At 37.3% G+C, this 20,400-nt stretch overlaps 1 protein-coding gene across 8 annotated transcripts in view; it reads left to right on the forward strand.

Moving 5' to 3' along the window:
• The window catches only part of ADGB (androglobin), a 162,014-nt gene that overhangs the window by 20,547 nt on the left and 121,067 nt on the right, over positions 1–20,400 (forward strand). For 7 of the 8 annotated variants that reach the window (XM_042940023.1, XM_042940028.1, XM_042940029.1 and 4 more), the window contains exons 2-5: positions 9,527–9,689; positions 14,228–14,320; positions 17,614–17,685; positions 19,551–19,760. In XM_042940023.1, coding sequence (XP_042795957.1) covers positions 9,527–9,689; positions 14,228–14,320; positions 17,614–17,685; positions 19,551–19,760 — 538 coding nt within the window. The remainder of the gene's footprint in view (positions 1–9,526; positions 9,690–14,227; positions 14,321–17,613; positions 17,686–19,550; positions 19,761–20,400) is intronic. The other variant, XM_042940026.1, reaches the window with a different exon arrangement.

The following is a 20,400-nucleotide window of genomic DNA, read 5'->3' on the forward strand; positions in this document are numbered from 1 at the left end:
GACCGTGAAATCATGACCTGAGCCGAAGTGGCCGCTTAACCGACTGAGCCACCCAGGCACCCCATGATGTTCCTTTTTAATGAGTCACTGATTTCTCTAATTCTTAAATCATGCCCTTTTGCCTTAATCTCCCTCTTTTTTTTCTGCTTCATTATTCTCTATAAGTTTGTCCTCTATATCGCTGATTCTCTGTTCTGCCTTGTCCATCCTTGCCACCACTGCATCCATCCGTGATTGCAGCTCAGTTATAGCATTATTAATTTCATTCTGACTAGTTTTTACTTCTTTTATCTCTGCAGAAAGGGATTCTAATCTATTTTCGACTCCAGCTAGTATTCTTATTATCGTGATTCTAAATTCTGGTTCAGACATCTTGCTTGTATCTGTGTTGGTTAAATCCCTGGCTGTTGTTTCTTCGTGCTCTTTCTTTTGGGGTTAATTCCTTCGTTTTGTCATTTTGAAGGGAGAAAAGGAATTAATGAGGTAGAAAAATTAAAATAAAAAATTAAAATTAAAAAAATATTAAAATTAAAAAATTAAAAACACACAGACACACACACACAAATCTAATAAATGTGCTAGATCCTAAGCTTGTTCTGGTCTGGGTGTTGAGAGTGGTTTGGCAGATTAGAGAAAAAAAAGGGAGAAAAAAAAAGGAAATCATTTGAGAATTTGAAAAAATGAATGCACTGAAGTAGACTAAAATGAGATGATGGGAGTAAAATAGAATTTGAAAAAATGTACACAAAAGTAAAGAATATAGTAGGAAAAAATAAAGAAAAATATTTTTAATAAAAATTGAAAATAAAAATGAATTTTTTTCTCTTTCTCTATTCAAGAAAAAGAAAAGAAAGGAAAAAGAAAAAAGATATCATTTGAAAATTTGAAAGAGTGAATACACTGTAGTAGACTAAAATAAAAATGATGGAAGTAAAATAGAATTTGAAAAAAATTACATAAAAACAAAAAATATGTTAAAAAATTAAAGACAAATATTTTTAATAGAAATTGAAAGTAAAAATGAAGTTCTTCACTTTCTGTATTCAAGAAAAAGAAAAGAAATGAAAAAGAGAAAAAAGAAAAAAAAACAAGGAAATTGTTTGAACATTTGAAAAGGGGAATACACTGAAGTAGACTAAAATAGAATGATGGAAGTAAGATGGAATTTGAAAAAAAATACACAAAAGTAAGAAATAGAGTAAAAAAAATTAAAGAAAAATATTTTTAAGAAAAATTGAAAATAAAAATGAATTTTTTCTCTTTCTGTATTCAAGAAAAAGTATAGTGTAAAAGAGAGGGGAAAAAAGAAAGAAAATTGAATAGAGGGACCTGCTAATAGATTTAAATAGCACTGAAATGACTTCGTTTTTCCCCTAGAAGTCAGACTGAAGCGCTTTATAGTCCATAAACTAAGTAGGTGGTGAAACTTGTGTTCTTGAAGAGCAAGGTTGGCCCAGTTGGGTGGGCTCAGTGTAATGGCTCCGTTCTCCACTAGATGGCGCTGCTAGCCTACTGGGGTGGATTGTTGCATAGATGCATCTACGCGTGCATGGGGGCAGGGAAAATGGCGTCACCCGGTCTGCAGTGTGGGAACTCTGTTCTCTCCAATCAGCAATCGCGCACCCATCCTCTGTCTTCAGCTTTCGTCCACTCCCCGCTTTTTCACTGTCCGTGACCAAGCCCCAGGCAGTACCTCTCTCCTGAGTTTTGTCTCAGATGCGGCTGTCTTCCCCGGCCCCTTACTTCCGAAGGACTGCGGCTTTGACCCGTCCCGCCCTCTGTGGGAGGGTCTCACCGAGCAATGGCTGGAATGCCGGCTGCACCCAGGAGCACCCGCTGGACCCTGCTACTGCCGGTGCCCCGAGACTGGCCAGGTGCCAGCCCCAGAAAAAGTTCGCGAGCTGGTGTAGCAGCAGCTTTTCAGGGATTATGGAGAATCACAACACACATCTGGCACCAGGCTTCACCCTTAACGACCTTGCCCCAGCACTAGCGAATGTGGCCGCCTTCTGGGGTCTGCTGGGACCAGGTGGCTTCAACAGCCTCCACCAAACGTGCTTCCAGCAGTGGAGCTGCTTTTCCCCGTGTGGCCCGAGAACCTCCCGGACCCCACTCTGTTCCTGGGGATTCGCCCTTCCCACCAGAGCACCGCCAGGTATCGAGCTGCAGAGTTGCAGACTTTGCGCTTCCCTTGTTTACAGTTTTAATGGAATTTAAACCCTCTCCTTTTCTCTCTTTTTAGTTTAGGCCCTGTGGCTGTTTCCAGTTTTCCACTTGCTCTCCAGTTGCTTTTGGGGAGGGGTGATTTTCCCGTATTCTCTCCCCCCCCCCCCCACCAGCCCGGCCTTTCTCCGCTTGCAAAGGCGGTTCCCTGCCCGCCGCTGGCTTCTCTCCTCCCAAGTTCACCTCTCTGTGCCACATATCTGCCAAATTCTGTGGTTCAGGTTGTGCAGATTGTTGTGTTAATCCTCCAATCAGTTTTCTAGGTGTGTATGATGGTTTAGTGTTGGTCTGGCTGGATTTCATGGACGTGAGACACACAAGAAACTTCCATGCTGTTCTGCCATCTTGGCTCCTCCAAAAAAATTACCTTCTAAATCACTAGTCTTCTCCTTTCTTTGGCTTTATTTAGTCTATTCTTTCAACAGCTGAAGTTGCCATTGCTAAAATTTTCTAGTATCTCTTTGTTCACATTGATCTTCTTTGTTGTATGTTTGCTTAATACCTTTCTGCACTCATTGCAAAGCAGAACTTTCCCTCCTTTATTTTTTTGGCAATTCTAAACATATTTAAATATCTTTTAAGTTTGCTACATTATTTCTCTTGGGTGGATTTCTTTCTTTTGATTTATTTACCGACTGTCCTTCATAATTTTCCATTTCTTTTTTTTGCTTTTTAATGTTAGTTTTTTAGTCATATTTTATAGCTATTTTAGACTCATGTATACTGTTCTTTGTCATGTGGTTTGGATGGTTTTCCAGAATGATTCACTCCTTACCCATTGCCATCATCCAGTCGTGATACACTATTGAAAAAGAGAGGACAGTTGTTCCCAAATTGAAATACTTCCTTATCAGTTGATAAATAGTTGCTTTTTTGAGATTTCTGAAGAATATCTCCCTCCTTTTGAATGTTGATCCTCTCTAAAAACCCCAGGACCTGTCCACACTAAGTGGTTAAAGGACCACTAGGAGGTCTCTAGCCCACTGCTCCAGTGTAAAAGCAGCGTCCTTTCTGATTAGGAGGTGCATTTTTATATTACTCTGCCCCCACCCAAACCTTAACTTTGGGAGGTGGAAGGCTTTTCTCCCATGTGGGAAGTGCTATCCCTGATACCACACCCACTGTGGTAGAAGCCACCTCCTATTCCCATTTTTTTATTTGTTTTGGCCACCCTATTTCCTCACATCATCACAGGACATTGGCACGTTGCCTATTGTGCCATAAACTATAGGGGGAAGATACCAGCCTTAGTTCAAAGCCAGGAGCTCATGAGTAGCTGTAGCCACTCACTCATTCATGAAGCTTATTACTGGCCTCTTGACATTTACAGGATAAATTTAGCTTCTTTTCTGAAACAGCCTTACAGATTTTTTAAGCTTGGACTACCACAGCTCAAATCAAATTCCAGTATCTACTTGTAGATTATGCTATCTCAACCCCCTACCCACCACTACAGGTTCTTTCTGTATTTAGTCCATTGACTTCTTTTTTCACTTGAGATGTAATTTACATACAACATTATATTCGCTCAGGTGTACAACATAATGATTTGATATTTGCATGTATTGAGAAATGATCACCACAGTAAGTCTAGTTAACATCAGTTACCACATATAGTTACAAAATTTTTTCTTGTGATGAGACCTTTAAAGACCTACTCCCTTAGCAACTTTCAAATATGCAGTAAAGTATTATTAACTGTAGTTATCATGCTGTACATTACAACCTCATGACTCCCTTATTTCATAACTGGAAATTTATACCTTTTGACAACCTTCACCCATTTAGCCCACTTCCTGCCTCTGGCAAACACCCATTCACATTTTTCAATGTTTTTTTTTTTTTTTTTTAATTTTTTAATGTTTATTTATTTTTGAGACAGAGAGACAGAGCATGAGCAGGGAAGGGGCAGACACAGAGAGAGAGGGAGACCCAGAATCCGAAGCAGGCTCCAGGCTCTGAGCTGTCAGTGCAGAGTCCAATGTGGGGCTCGAACCCATGAACTAACTGCAAGATTATGACCTAAGCCAAAGTCAGATGCTTAACCGTCTGAACCACCCATGAACCCCTCCATGGCTTTTGATCATGAAATTCTAGCCTCTCCTAAAATCTCCAGTGACACTTCCCCTATTGCAATAGCATATTTAGACTCACTGTGTAGAAGGAAGTATTTAGCCATATATGTAGAGGATATATTTATCTTTCAAATCTGTTTTACAAATTGTAATTTTAATGGATCGAATCATTTACTAGTACTTGGGTGTACTCCTATGTGATTTAGATAACTCTGTACCCCCCCTGATTTTTCAGTATGTCAGGTTTGATTTCTTTGCATATTTGATTTTTCTGGAACTTGGCCACATTTATTTCCCAGGATTACCAGTTCCTAAATCTTCAAAAGTCCTGAGTTACTTCTGTGTTTAAAGATTAGCTTGTTCTCAGAATTGATGAGACCAGGAATAAGATGCTTTGAATATTTAAGGATCTCAACTATACTAGAGCAGTACATACATTCTGGCAGTGAACGTCAAAAGCATATTGTGCTGAGAGTTTCAAAAGCCACATATTTGTGCATGATCTTTTGAAGTCTACAACATATTTGACATTGGGCTATATTTGACCACTGTTTATATTGTGCATGTAGCAATATAGGTGAGCTATTGAGCTGGTATAAGATACCTCAAATAAACGTCTTTTTAAGTGATCTTCGATATAGATGGAATCAAATTTGACATGTTACAAAGAAAGTAGGCCAATTAGTGATAAAGCTTAATAGCTTAAGGGAGGGAGCCAGAACATTTACTTACACTTGACAGAATGAAGAGGAAAGCAAAACATAATCTTAGCAAAGCCTTTATTTATTTTTTTAAAGAAATTAGATCTTCCTTTTACAAAAATAACTTTTAAAATTCTGAGCTTCCTGAATGAGGTAAATTTTATTATGGTTTTGATGGATACAAAATCACCAATTTCTTTTTATCTGTACAGTTTGTCCCAACACTCAATAAAACAGATGTACTATAATGTACTATTTTGTATCTTTATTTTTTAATTAATATTATGAAAATTTTCCCTCTCTCCCTATTGTCATCCTTCTCTCCTATTTTCTTACATGCTATTTAGAAACACTCCTTTACAATACATATATTTTCAACCTCTCTTTTCCAGCAAGATGGTGGATTAAGGTAAAAAAAAAAAATGATACCTACAAATGCCTACATAAAGAAATAAAAATCTTTGGGGGGTGCCCAGGTGGTTCAGTCAGTTAAACATCTGACTTCAGTTCAGGTCATGATCTCGCAGTTTGTGAGTTTGAGTTCCACGTCGGGCTCTGTGCTGACAGCTAAGGGCCTGGAGCCTGCTTGGGATTCTGTGTCTCCTCTCTCTGCCCCTCCCCTGCTTGCTCTCTCTCTCTCTCAAAAATAAATAAAACATTTAAAAAAAGGGAAAAATAAAAATATTCAGAATCCAGAAATGAGGAGGGAACTGAAAGTCAGGATGTTGTAACTCTAAGCTGAGGCTGTAACTTCCTTAGGGAAGGCTTATCAGTCTTATGAAAATAGAGTATTTTGTTTTAACATAGATAGGACAAATGAGGAAAGGGAGAGCTCCAGCCTTAGGTAAAGGCATGACTTTCCAGAGTTTAGATTTTTTTTAAAAAGGTGAATAAGAAAATCTGCTTTAGAATCTTAGGTTATAAGGCTAGCTTTTCTATGCTTAGTGTCTGGGTGAAAAAAAAAAAAAAATCTTCCTGGAGAAATGAAAACCTTTGGACTGAGACTTATGTAGGTTTGAGATCTGATTTTAAAGGACCTATGGGTTCCTGGATGGCATATTTATTTGGGATCACTGACAGAAGAAAATTCTATATTACATTGAAAACACATTCTTTCAATACAGGATTGCCTTGGGGAAAGGGGTTTGGAGGAAAAGAAAACCCTGATAAGGATAGGCTGATAATAAAAGTGTCCTCAAACACAAGAATATACAAAAAATAGGCAGAAATCACAACGATAAAAAATGAATCGAGTGTCAAAAACTTAATAGAAAAATAATCTATAAGTAATTTACCATGCATATGTTTACAATGATTAAAGATAGAAAAGATCAACTCCTAAAAAAGGAATTACCCTATATATTTGTCAATGTTAATAATCAATGCTAGTTACAACATCAGAGTAGCAAGTAGGAAGTAATCAATGCTAGCTCTAATATCACACAACCCCCAAATCACACACCAAAGGATATTTCTCATTTATACTAGAGTATGATCAGGAGTTTAGTAGTGGCTTTGTATGTGCTATATGAGGATTCTTGGCTCCCTTCATCTTGTGGCATTACCATTTTCTAAGATCTTCCCTGAAGGATTGAGTCATGCTGACAAGTATCTCACAGGATGTTTTATGAGCCTCAAGGTAGGATACAACATGTTTCCCCCACATGTCATTGTCCAAAACACCACCACAAAGTACCAGCCAAATTGCAAAGTAGTATGGGAAACGTAAGAAATGGAAAACAGGACTGGTGAGCCATCTGCTCAATCTTCTCCTTTTCTATTTATTCTTCTGGATCTCCCTCTGAGTACTTCTGTCTCCTTCTTGGACTTTTGAGAACCCTTGGGGATTACATTGAGGCCACCCAGATAATCCAGGATAATCTCCCAACTCAAATACTGTAAGTTATTTGCATACCTCTTTTGCCATGGAAGGTAATATATTCACCATTCTGGTGATCATGGTGTGGATATATTGATGGGGGCGGATTATTCTGTCTACCACATTCATTGACTGCTTTCCTCAGTTTTCTTCCTACTCTTTCAGACTTTTAACATGGAGTATCGGGCAGGTATACAACTGTCGACGTTAGAATATTGAAATATTTTCATTTGATTGTTGAATAGCCTTAACAATAACCTTACCAAAACCCCTGAGCCCCAGATATTTCTGCCTCCTTCCCTAGGTCCCTGACCTACCCTGAGAACCCTACTACATCCCTGACCCCACTAGTTAGGTGAATAAGATCTGGCATAACTGGAACTGGAGGCTTTGAGGATTGACATGCTCATTCCTTACCAGTTGTTGGGTGTTTTGAATAGCATTCTTGGGAGTGCCTTTCCTTAGGTATGTAATTTTCTTGGTGATTTAATCCAGTCTTAAGACTCTAAATATCATCTAAATGCTGATGACTCAGATTTTCACTAATTCTATCTCCTAAAGCCTCAGAATCCTACATCTAACTGACTACTCAACATGTCCACAAACGTGTGGCAAACATTTAGAACGCAACTCATTCAGAAGTGAAATGCTGCTTTATTCCTTACCTCAGTTTTGCCCCATCCCACAGTCTTCTATCTTGCATCAAATATCAATTCAATCTATTGGCTCTCTCTTAAAAACAGGGGATTATTTCCTGCCTCCTCTACTGTTAGCATTCTGGTCCAAATCACCATTAGCTCTCACATGGTATTTTAGTGCCTTCTAATTCTCTCTTTTGTTTCCTTTGACCTTTTCTCGACACTGCAGCAAGAATGAATATAAAAATCCATGCTTGAAACTCTCCTTTGGCTTTTCCCACCCCACTTAGGCAAACCCAGTCCTTCCTTTAGCTGAGATCACCGGTATACTCTCTACATTCCAGACACCTCTCTGAAACGATCTCCTTTTACTGCCCCTTAGCCACACTGATATTTTTCTTCTTCACAGAAGCCAGGACACTCTCCGCATGTAGAAAACTCTTTCTTGCTCTTCGTACTTGCCGTGTTCCTGTATCCGGAACAGTCTTTCCACGGATCCACACAGCTTAATTTTTTAGTTTCTTTCACTATTTACTTAAATATGGTCCTATTATGGACCACTTTCCTTAACCACTGTGTTAAAAATTCTGTACCTTAACTCTTTAGTTTCCCCTTCCTATTTTATATTTACCCCCAGCATTTTCCCCTTTTGAATGTACTATATATTTTACTTAATTTATGCTGTGTTTTTGTGTCTCCACCCACTAGAGTAAGAACTCCCTAAGGGTAAAGATTTTAGTCTGCTTTGTTCACTGCTTATCCCAGGATTGAGAACAGGGTTCTAACCTCACTCACTTGTTAAAACTTGACAAATTAAACAAGATGCGTATTTTAGATTTTAAAATTTACAATAATATAGAAAAAGTAAAAGTCAAGGTTTAGAGATTGGAAATTGTCATAGATTAATAATAAGAGTAAAAAAACAAGTCCAACTTCTCTGTAACTAATTAGTCAAAATATATCACAAATTTTAATTATGCATATATTTAGGTACAGTAAGTCTTCTTATAAAAATCTATACTAATAAAAGAATTAATAATGTTTGCAAAGGGGCACCTGGGTGGCTCAGTCGGTTAAGCGTCCAACTCTAGATTTTGGCTCAGGCCACGGTCTCACGGTTTGTGAGGTCTAGCCCCGTGTTGGGCTCCATGCGGCTGTGTGCTCCATGCTGCTTTCCCTCTCTTTCTGCCCACCCCCCCCTCAAAAAATAAATAAATTTTAAGAAAAAAAAATAATGTCTGCAAGGATTTGGCAATAAGGATAACCCTACAGTCTCATTTATAATAGGGGACACAAAATTCAAATCAAAACTTTCAAATTTTTCGCTATAGGATCTTAATTAAATGAAAGGCTGTAAATTCATGTGATGGGATAGTTTTTAATCATTAAATTTGTATTTAGTTAAATTCTCATTGACATAGGAACTATTTGCAATATACTGGTAAGTGGGAAAAACAGTCTATAAAAAGAATAAGCTGAATGATGTTTTGAAGAAGAAATGCATATATTTTCCCACTAATTTGAAAGAATGGACAGTTGTCAACAATGTGGATTCTAGAATGGGGTGGGTATGTCTTTCCTACTTATCTAATTAAGAATTTTTTTCTTTTAAAATAATGATCACATAGCACTTTTATCCTGGGAAGCATCAAAATTATATCTGTGCTGATTTTCAAAAAGCTTTTAATATTATACGCATAAAGGATTTTCTTCAAGTGTGAACTGTATAGAAATATTCCCATTTATGGCATCTTATGTGTTTATAATGAATGTCTTGCATTAGTTAGTAGGGGCTAAAGCTCAAGATTTGTTTGTGGAATAATCTCTTTGGGTATTTCAGTCTTTTGAACGTTAACCTGTGGATGCCATCTGCCACAGGTAAGACTATATCGAAAAATGTCATTAACATGGATGCTGACAAGATAATTAAATGTCTACCATGCAATTAATCCAATATTTTGCCTTAGAGATTCAAATTAAAACTAACTCGCCTCCTTGCTCTGTCTCTAGTCAGTACCTTTTTGGCGGTAATGTGCAACCTGGCTCCGTTGAGCAGAAGAAGGGGAAGTTCCCGATCTGGCCAGAATGGAATGAAGCCGACATAAATGCAGAAAAGTGGGATGCAGGCAAAGGTGGAAAAGAAAAGGATAAAATGGGAAAAAGCCCTGTATTTGTAAGTCCATTTGAAGGTGACTAGATTTCATTTTAGTTTTAAATTTTGTCACGGAATAGGATCGCCTAACGTGTGAGTCCATTTTCTCCACAGCCTCCATTCAAAGGAGAGAAATTTTGTCTTTCTCCCTCTGTCTCCCTCCACCCTACCCACCTGCCTTTCCTCAAGCCTTAGACCTGAGCTTTGCTGATTGTATTTGAGTAAATGAAAGGAGAGACGTGATCAAAGAGTCACGGTGAAATAAAGGGGGAATCGATAGAACAGTTAGCTAGTGGATTTTGGACAGAGTGGGGAACCAGACATTTAGAGACAGTGATTTAGAGGGGGTGCCTGGGTAGATTAAGTGATTGACACTTGATTTCAGCTCAGGTCATGATCTCACAGTACATGGGTTCGAGCCCCTCCTTGAGCTCTATGCTGCCAGCAGGGGGCCTGCTTGGGATTATCTCCCCCCACCCCCCTTCTCAAAATAAGTAAATAAACTTTAAAAAAAGAGTAGAGAGAGTGATTTAGACAATGAAATACCCCAGCAGACCTGTGAGCTGTTATCTGGAGATTATAAGAGACAATTTTTTTTAAGATGTTATATGAGATAACAGTTGAATCCCTCTTAATATTCTCTTCAAGATATTTGGGGAACGATCTCAGGTACTTTTCATTTATCTGTGGCCATTCAGACATGATGTGTCCCTGGGATTGGAGCTGAGAATGGTGTTACTACCTTTTCCAATTATGTTATCTTAGGTTCTTCTGTCTATTTAAAAATGTTTATATCTAAAGACTTCTTTGTTGGGGGTATGGGTCTGGGTTGCGTTTTAAATAGGACCCATGTATTTGGAGCAGCAATTCGTTTAACAAAAATATTTATGGAACACAATCCAATTTCAAAGCAAAAACAAAATTGCCAGAATGACCACGTTGAACTCTGGTGTCTTTATTTGCACAGAGAACTCCAAAGTGGTGTTTATTAGCAATTATGTTTTATTCACAAAATGCGGAATTATAAGCTGCATTATTCATAACATTACTTTGTTTAAAAAAGATAGTAAATATAACGAATTGCTGATTCTCTTAGTACTTGAACAATTTCAAGTTCTAACTTGTGGCACTTTGAGATGCAAGGGACTTTGGAACTCTCTGGGTTCAAATGGAAACGTTCATATTCTACATATTTTTAACAGAAATTTACAACTAGTGGGGGTTGAATGTGAATTTACATTAGGAAGATAGATTGTACAAATCCTCAGTTAAGAATTTGAGCTCTAGAAAAGGTCTAAAAATGAGTCACTCCCAACAATAAGGAGGAGAAAAGTAGAAGTGACTGAAAACTCTGAACTAGGAAATAAGATCTAAACTATAACACGTTAGGGCCCTTGGAGTGCAAGTATGCCTTTATCAGATGACTATGAAAAAGTATTGCTGGTCTCTGGAAGGCCAGGCATCGAATTCTAGACATGTGTGCTGGTCACTGGATGCCCATTTCATTTGAAGGCAACATACAGAAATGGTGCTGGCTGAACATCAGACCACAAAATAGATACTGTCGCCCTTGGACTATGGAGCTACATACAACTGCATAATTAGGGAAGCGCCAGCCCTCCTCCTGTGGTAAATAGGGGCTATTACAATGGAGTGTGATACTTCAGAACTTTGGCTAACACTCCCTTCTGCCTCTCCTGCCCTCACAAGGTAGAACAGCACCTCAAACCTTGGTTATTGCAACTGCGCAAAGGTACCATCTGGGGTATAATTTGCTTCCCACTCACAGTTCTGTTCTACGACTTCAGCATTCATGGCTTGGGAAGTGACAGTCCCTCCACAGAAGTGAGTGGTGGACACTCCAAGCATGGTGATTACATTTCTATGATACAGTAGCACAGTAGCTCTTAGCCATGATTTGCAACATCCATATTTTACCAGGATCAGTTACCATAAGCCTGGACCTATAGCAGGTATCCTTGGGATTTTATAGAAAGTCACTTCTTTAGATGTGAGGCTAGTGATCAGGAAATCAGCGTCAGATAGGCTAACCCTTCCTTGTAATTCCAGATTTGGGTCTCGCTTCTTCAGCTAAGGGACAGCAATAAAAAGACATGGATGGTAAACCAAACTGAGACATATTTAATGAAGTATTGTAAAGTGGGTATAAGAAATACACCTAAGGCAAAGCGACATGGAAAGAGTACCGTTAACTTAACATGGAGAAAAGGGAATCACAACAGATTATGATAAGATGGGCCCCCCTTTACCTTTTTATTTTCTCCTCAAAGAAATTTAATAATTCAAGACATGAAAATTAGAAGGCAAGCAGAAAGTAGTGACTTGGGGCTTATGTCAGTTTCTCTGGGCTCAGAGAGAGGATATTGTCTGGGGCTACAAAAACAGTTAACACTTGAAGCAGAATCCCAGAGGTAACTACAGAGACACAATCTGAAAATTTTGTATACAATTTTATGTCAAGACATTTACCCAACTCCTAAGCTATATGTGTGAAGACTTTGCTGCTGAGCAAATGAGTAAAACACAACAGCTTGGAAGCTAAATAACAGAAACTATTTCATGATGCTATGGCAAGAGATTGGGACTAAGGGTATACCAAGGTGAAGGGACTCAGACACTCAGCCTTCCAGTTAGTCCCCCAACATGGCTGTAGCATTCTGTATTGAGTAAGGGTAAACCAGAACTACACCAAGCCGACCAAATCTTGAATCCCACTGTTGACAGGGTGAAGTTCATTTTGTACTTTGCCTGCTAGAAAGGAATAAAATCCTCCTCTGGAGGAAGACATCATTACCTAGAGTTTTGAAGAGGAACAGAACCAAGTGGCTGAAAAACGAGAGGAAAAATCAGACAATAAAAATAGATCCATGGGTGACTCTGATTGAAATTGTCAGATAGGGGAGTTCAAAGTAACTGAGTTCATATTTGTGAGGGAAAAAACAACATGAGGCAACCCTGGAAGTCTAGTGTGTCTCCTGGAAACTTCAGTCTGGTTTTCAGGGACTCATTCTTTGATCATTTTGACTAGATGTTGGGATTACCTTTGTCTTCATTCCAAGTATTCCAGTACCTTGAATATGTTCCAGATACACATAGACAATTACTGGGTTGAAATCCCAGATAATACCCTCAAATAGAGCCTATTTCTCAGGCCACAACAGCATTAGGATAAAAATATGAGTACCATAAAAATCACAAATGATATTTATTTGTCTCATCACTATTAACTCAGGTGAAATTTAGTTACCCCTTTTAACAATACAGTTTACCTTTATAGAGCATTGTTTTTGTACCCGCAGTACTTTTCAGTTTTGTAAGGACCACCCCAACAACCTAATTACCTTGTGAGCTGTAAGAACTTTTACACAGTAGCTACTTGAAGTCTCTAATTTACTATATTGCTAGCATTTGAGAGTAGAGATTTGTATGTCATTTTTCTTCCCGAGCTCACTAACTGACCCATTCTATGGGCTCAGAAACTAATAAATTAATTGCATTATTGGGCATTTATCTCAGAGAAATGGAAACTAATGTTCATACAAAAGCCTGTAAGTTGTATGCAAAAATTTATAGCAGCTTTATAAGTAATAACCCCAAATTGGAAACAGTTCAGATGTCCTTCAATGGACAGATGGTACACAAGCAAACAAATATTTGTATCATGAAGTATTACTCAGTAATAAACAAGAACAAACTATTGATATATGCAGTAGCTTGAATGAATTGAATCTCCAGGGAATTAGGCAGAGAGGGCAAAAAGCCAATCCACAGGTTACATGCTATCTGATTTCATTCATATAACATTACTGAAATGATAAAATTAATGAAAAAGAGACCAGATTAATGATCTGGTGGTATTAAACAGGTGGTAAGGGCGTTGGAGGGTGGGTATGGCCATAAAAGAGCCTAGGATGGGTCCTTGTGCTGGTGGAATTGTTCTGTATCTTGAGTGCATCAATGTTATTATGGTTGTGATATTGCACTATAGTTTTAGAAGATTTTGCCATCAGAGAGACTGGCTAAAGAGGACACAGGGACTCTCTTTATTATAATTTCACACCACTACATGTGAATCAATAATTATCTCAAAATAACAAGTTTAATTTTGAAAACTAATAAATGAAATTCAGATCAGAGGTATGAATTTCATTTACATACAATCATACTTTTTAAATCTTCTCTACTCAGGTTAAAAAAAGCACAATATTTTCAGTGCAAAATATGTCCGTATCTGTCCCATCCAAATTGTTTTCCTACCATACCAAATTCACATCCCAAAGCAGCTTATGCTTGTTTGGACTGCTTCCTCTGCAATAAAATGTTACTCAACAATCAAGGTTTTGTTAATTAAATACAGCATTGTTAACTTCAGTCTTTACCAAGTATTCCATGAACTACCTCTGAGAACATACAAATTGCTCTATAAATGCTTGTTTATTCATCAAATCTATGCACTTATTAATTTTTTTTAAGATTGAGTTGCTTTTATTTTAATAAAACCATATGGAGAGAAAAACCCTCAATATATTTTTATATAGCATTTTTTTGAAGACCCTGAAGGAAAGATTGAATTGCCACCATCGTTGAAAATTTATTCCTGGAAGCGTCCACAGGATTTTTTATTTAATCGGGTAAGAAATATTTTTACTATTGAATAAAATACATACTAACTATGGGCTGTACTATCCTACTTATGGAAATTCTCATTTTTTAAAACACTGTAAATTTTCCCCATGGTATTTAGTAAGAAAAAGGAATTGCTTTTTGGCATTTAATAGAAAAAAATGATTATCAATATAGTTTACTATTTCTTGTACTGGTTTCCAAGAGAATATTGAAATTTTGTTTAGTCTTGAGTTTTCTCCACATGATGTCAAAGGATAGCCTAAAATGTGTGGGAAGCTATTGCTTAATTTTTGACTAACTTTGCCTTTTCTGGTTCTTAGCCAGAACCTATGTGTCATGAAATTCTGTTTACTCTAGTGTGTATTAGTGTTAATTTTCTAGTCCGAGAGGTTTGCCCTTGGTTACCTGTGTTCCAGGTATTCTTGAAGCATTTTCCAAGGGCCATCTTCATTTCTGGACCCCATGCTCAGCTACTTGAATCACATTGACTAGCACAGTGCTCAAGAAACCATATTTTAATTTAATTTAATTTTCTTAAAGTTTGTTTATTCATTTTGAGAAAGAGAGAGAGGGGCAGAGAGAGAGAGAGAATCCCAAGCAGGCCTCACATTGACAGTGAGATGTGTGGCTTGAACTCATGAACTGTGAGATCATGTCCTGAGCAGAAATAGAGTCAGATGCTTAACTGACTGAGACACCTAGGCGCCCTGAGAAACCATCATTTTAAATGAAATCCAGTAGGCTAAAATAGTTATTTAGTGCTAGTCAAATGTTTGTAATGGAGCTGAATCTTCCATTTACTATGGAACCCACCCAATCTCAATTTCTACACAAAGTTATTTTATTCTTAAAAGTTTTAGCCTTAATAAGACTGCTACTAATGCAAGAAAATACAATTCAGCCACCATATTTCCAACTACCGTTACTATCTGAGAAAGATAATTCTAAATTCAGAGATATTTAGTAAAATGAGAAAATCATAAGATACACCTCCGTCCATCAGAATATTTATTGAATGTCTATTTGTAAGACATTTTAAATAAAATAAATCAAATGTACATGAACTATGCCTTTAAATAACTTATGCTGTTAGGTAATATTGATGTGAAGAATGTAAATTCTGTGGTGTTAATATAATGCACTTAATAGTAATGTATTATTAATAATATCCAGGCTCTGTGCAATGGAAGTGCAGAGTTTACTTTTCATGCAAATAAAGGATATTAATTCCATAAAGTGGGGGTATTTCAAATGTGAATAAGTAGAAGAGTTATATGCCATCTCTTTTTCTTTTTAGCATACCTTAGTTCTGAGAGATACACTTGTTTTATAAATAAATTCATCCATTGTTGTTGGTGGCACTTCTACCTGAACTTATAATGTTGACACCCATCTTCGCACCTCTGCTCTCCCTCTGTGCTCTTTCTCTTGATCCCGTGCACCTGCTCCTCTTGGGGTATGCACCAGAACAGCCACAACTGAAAGTCTTGCTAACTATGAAGTCTAAGAATAATGTTTTTTCAAGTTTTAATGCCCAGGTCCATGGTGATATATACACTTTACATTGAAACTCATTAAATATGGGCATATATAAAGCTTAGACAAAAATTTAGCAAAACAGTAATGAACTTTCTTTTTTTAATAATGTTTTAAATGTTTTATTTACTTTTGAGAGAGAGAGAGAGAGAGAGAGAGAGAGAATATGAGCAGGGGAGGGGCAGAGAGAGAGGGAGACAAAGAATCCGAAGCAGGCTCCAGGCTCTGAGCTGTCAGCACACAGCCTGATGTGAGGCTTGAACTCGTGAACCATGAGATCCTGACCTGAGCTGAAGTCGGATACTTAACTGACTGAGCCACCCAGGTGCCCCAATAATGAATTATCTATATGAAATTTACTCTCTTCTACTCAAAGCAAGGGATGAAGTCACAGGACATGATTTAAGTCAGAGAGAAACTAAGTTATGAAAAAACTGAAAAGCCTGGATTTAAGATATTAGAACCAACATGGACTTTTTTCCAACTGAGAAGGTTAACAAGCCCTAACCACTAGGGGAGTTATCAGATCTGTTTATTTCTGAGAACCAGGTATTGATGGCCCAGGCTCTTGAGCGTTGATTATATTGAAGAGATGTAAGATGTCTGAAGATTTATTCTGTCTCTGGTATAGGTATAGGGAATAGAGACCTCTGTAGAGACTTCTGCCTTAATATTTGCTGTCTTTTACAACTGTCAGTGCCTACTTTCACTTGTTGGCAGGCAGCTGTTAAGTTTCACTCCTCAAATTTTAGGTATTCAATATTTATTTAATCTATTATTAATCGAAGTCAATGTACATTGGTACTTGCTGAAGAGTATGGACATTTTAGAAGTGTCACCTTGCAATTCATTAGCCAAACCAGAATTTAAAATATATTTTTATGTAAAATATTTATATAATATGTATGTAACTTGCTATGTTCATAAATTATAAACATAACAGTCAGTTCAGGCCTTCAAGGTAGTTTTGAGTAAGTTTTTTCTCAGACATAAAAAAATATTTTGTTGAGTTTTCAAGGTGTTAATTGTCCATGTGATTGAGAGTAGTTGATGGCATTAGTTTCCATGATTTTACTAATCAAAAACACATTTATGTTAATTTGATATGTTGAGTATATGAGCTTGATATGAATTGTAACACATTTTTAAAAACTACTATAAATAATATTTTCCTTTATTATGTTTATTCATTAGCGCTCTAAGTATATAGAAGCATCTTTAGACATATACCAATAAAATAATGACCATTAGATGAATTTTTAAAAAGATAACAGGATTTGAAATTGGGCAAGATTTTAAAAAGCTGTCACAGTTAATATTTTTTTATCAAAGATGAAGATATTTTTCCTGCTATCGTGTTAACTAAGCTTCAGGTGTAACTTGAGAGGTTAACTTAAATTTTAGGCCACTTTTTAAACTTTATGTGTCAGTTTATGTGTGTATGCATGCTGACTTTATCTGCATATATTATATCTTATAACATTCTTTTTTTATATGAAAAGACTCTATTTGATAGGCATTACAGTATTAAGTGAATGTCACGTATAGCTGTAAGAGGGTTATCTTATGGAATTATGTGCTTATTTTTTTCTTTTAATTTCTCTGGTTGTGAGAAACGAAATCAGGTTTAACTTGTTTATATCACATGAAACTATATTTCATTCAGCTACATTTCCTTTATTTTTCCTAAGGAGTAATATCTCCATATATATATATATATATATATATATATTTTTTTTTTTTTTTTTTTTTTTTTTTTCAGACTCCAGTAGTTGTGAAAAATGAAATCCTGTTTGACTTGTTTTCAGCAAATGAACATTTACTCCGCAGTGAGGTATGTAGGGAATTTCTAACTGAAGTCTGATTGCAGAATACCTTCCAGACCTGCTTAAAACAATTCCCAGACTGTCAATTTCAGTTATCTCTCGGTTACCTCTAAGTTTTGGAATTGCTCAGTATTTTATAAGCCAGACATTCAAAGAGGAAGAGAAGCCTCTTCAACTGAGTTTAATGAGCAAATGGTGGGGAAATGTTAGTAGTACAATTGCTGTGTCCCTATCCTCCTGCCCATAGACCTAGGGTAGCTGAGACTCACAATCTGCGCATTTTGCCTCTTGACCCGTGCCTAGTAATTGACATCAAGTTGCTGCCTGACTTGCTCTGCTCTGTGCTCAAGAGCAGGGTGTCCTGATATTGTTTGACTTGCTAACGCAGGGAAAATCTTACCTAAACACCCCCACCTCCACACCCTGGGTTTTATCCATCAGAAGCAAGCCTGTTCCACTCCCCTAAGGCGGTTATATCAGAAACAGGGTGTTTTTTAAAAAAATTATTTTCTCCTAAGACCCAGTTGAAATCAATTGTCATTATTGATTCAAACACTTTGTCTTTCTTATCTTAAATATCTTGACCAATATTAAAATCAAAACACTTATTTCTTCAACCAGGTTGTACTGATTAGCATAAAGTTACCTTTGAATGGTTTTATACCTTATATTTTAGTCTAACATATGCTTATTTTATGATCCAGAGCATGCATAGACTTTACCTTTTTATTTTTTGAGGGAAGAAAAGCACAAAATATTCTATATTAAAATTACCAGATATACAGAAAGATACTTGGTTTACCTTTTTCAACTTAACTAAACCAGAAGAAATGTCCTAGATAATGTAAATTAAGGCAAACCTAAATCTTATGAGGTTAGTCTCAAGTATTTAATCTTCTTATAAACCAGGCAGTTAAACATAAGATGAATATTTCCAAAAATCCAATATTACTGAGGGTAATAATGTCTTTACTTAACACCACTGTGACTCACAGATCCTTTTTTTTTTTTTTTTTGCATTGTTTCTATTCCCTGTAAAATACTGAAAAATAGATAGTATAGTCTACGTTTTACAGACTGCATTACAGAAACTGCAGTTTAGAGACAGTGAAATGACATGCCCTAGAGCAGAAGGACCTGGAAGAAAATTCAAACCCTGGTCTCTGTTTCTGCCCCACTCCCCACTGCACCTTGCTGCCTGTTGAAAACTCTGCCCATGGGAGTTTTACTTAGATCACTTCTGCACCTGCAGACTGACACATGAAATACGAGACTTAGAGATTTAACTGTGTATGCAATTTTGATTCTTTCTCATCTCATTCATTGTCTAACTGATCCTATTGACATAAAAGAGATCATTTTCTTCTCAAACTTCTCAACACTTACAGAAGAGTAGCTTACTCATTTATGGAAAGTGAATTCCAGAATAAAATCACCACTACTCTCAGAAGCATTCACTCTCTCTCTCTCTCACTCTCACCCTGTCTCTCCCCTCTCTGTCTCTGTCTGTCTCTGTCTCTCTCTTTCTCTCTCTTTCACACACACATACACACACACACACACACACACACACACACACACACAACTGAAATGGAGGTCAATCTCAAATCACTGACAGTTTACTCTGGAAGATAGCTCTTAGCTAAGAGTATGTTTAATGTTAAGCCTTTTTAGCTTGTATTGTGACTCTGCCTCCCAACAACAAAGGCAAGAACAGTGACTTTATTTATAAGTTAGAAATCAAAATGTGGAACACATTACATGTAGAACTTAATATTACTACTGGAAGTAGATTTTCGACTGGTTTCCCCCCTAAATTATAGTACCAACAACTGAAAAGCAACTGATTAACACTAGTGGCTTTTGTCTCTAGCTGATGAGATGGATTATCAGTGAAATCTATGCAGTGTGGAAGATATTCAATGGAGGCATTTTGAACAATTATTTCAAAGGGACCACAGGGGAGCCTCCTTGTCTTGCCTGGAAGCCCTGGGAACACATCTACTCTCTGTGCAAGGCTGTGAAAGGTCACATGCCCTTATTCAATAGCTACGGAAAGTATGTTGTGAAACTTTACTGGATGGTAAGTAAGTTCGTATTCACGTGCATTAAAAATTGTCGTTCATATTGAAATATATTTGTTTTACATGCTGTTACCCAGGCTGATACAAGGTCATGCATTTATACAGGATATCAATTGTGCACTTAATGGGAAGAAATGTCCTGCATATGTAATTTGGGATCGATAAGAAGCATCGTTGTTAGTCCTGTGACACCAGTCCCATGTGCTTTTTAAACTGTTGCTGCTTGGCACAAGGAGGGGTGGTCCTCTGCTATCTCTGCCCTCTCGGGGAGGTGGGTAGACAGATAGACGCACAGGGCTCTCTTCCTTCTTCCCTTCTTTCTGATGTGGTATGCAGTCTTGAGCAAAGAGAGTGCTTGAGCATATGGTCCATTCCTTCTCTCCTGCTGAGAGGCCCGGTCCCACCCAATCTTTTTCCTAAGCTTGGGATTTGTACTCATGTTAACAAATCTTACCTTGACACAAAAAGTTTTTGCTCCTGCCTGAAAGGAAGCAAATGGGATAGCAGAAATAGAGAATGAAAAACACCCCGTTTATATGGCAGAGTAGGCTTACACCACATGTAACACTAGATTATGAAATCCCTTTGAGTTTTTGTGGATGGAATGCTTTGTCTAAAGGCCCATACTCACAGGCAGAG

Source organism: Panthera leo, chromosome B2 (genome assembly GCF_018350215.1).
Source record: "Panthera leo isolate Ple1 chromosome B2, P.leo_Ple1_pat1.1, whole genome shotgun sequence".
Taxonomy (NCBI): domain Eukaryota; kingdom Metazoa; phylum Chordata; class Mammalia; order Carnivora; family Felidae; genus Panthera; species Panthera leo.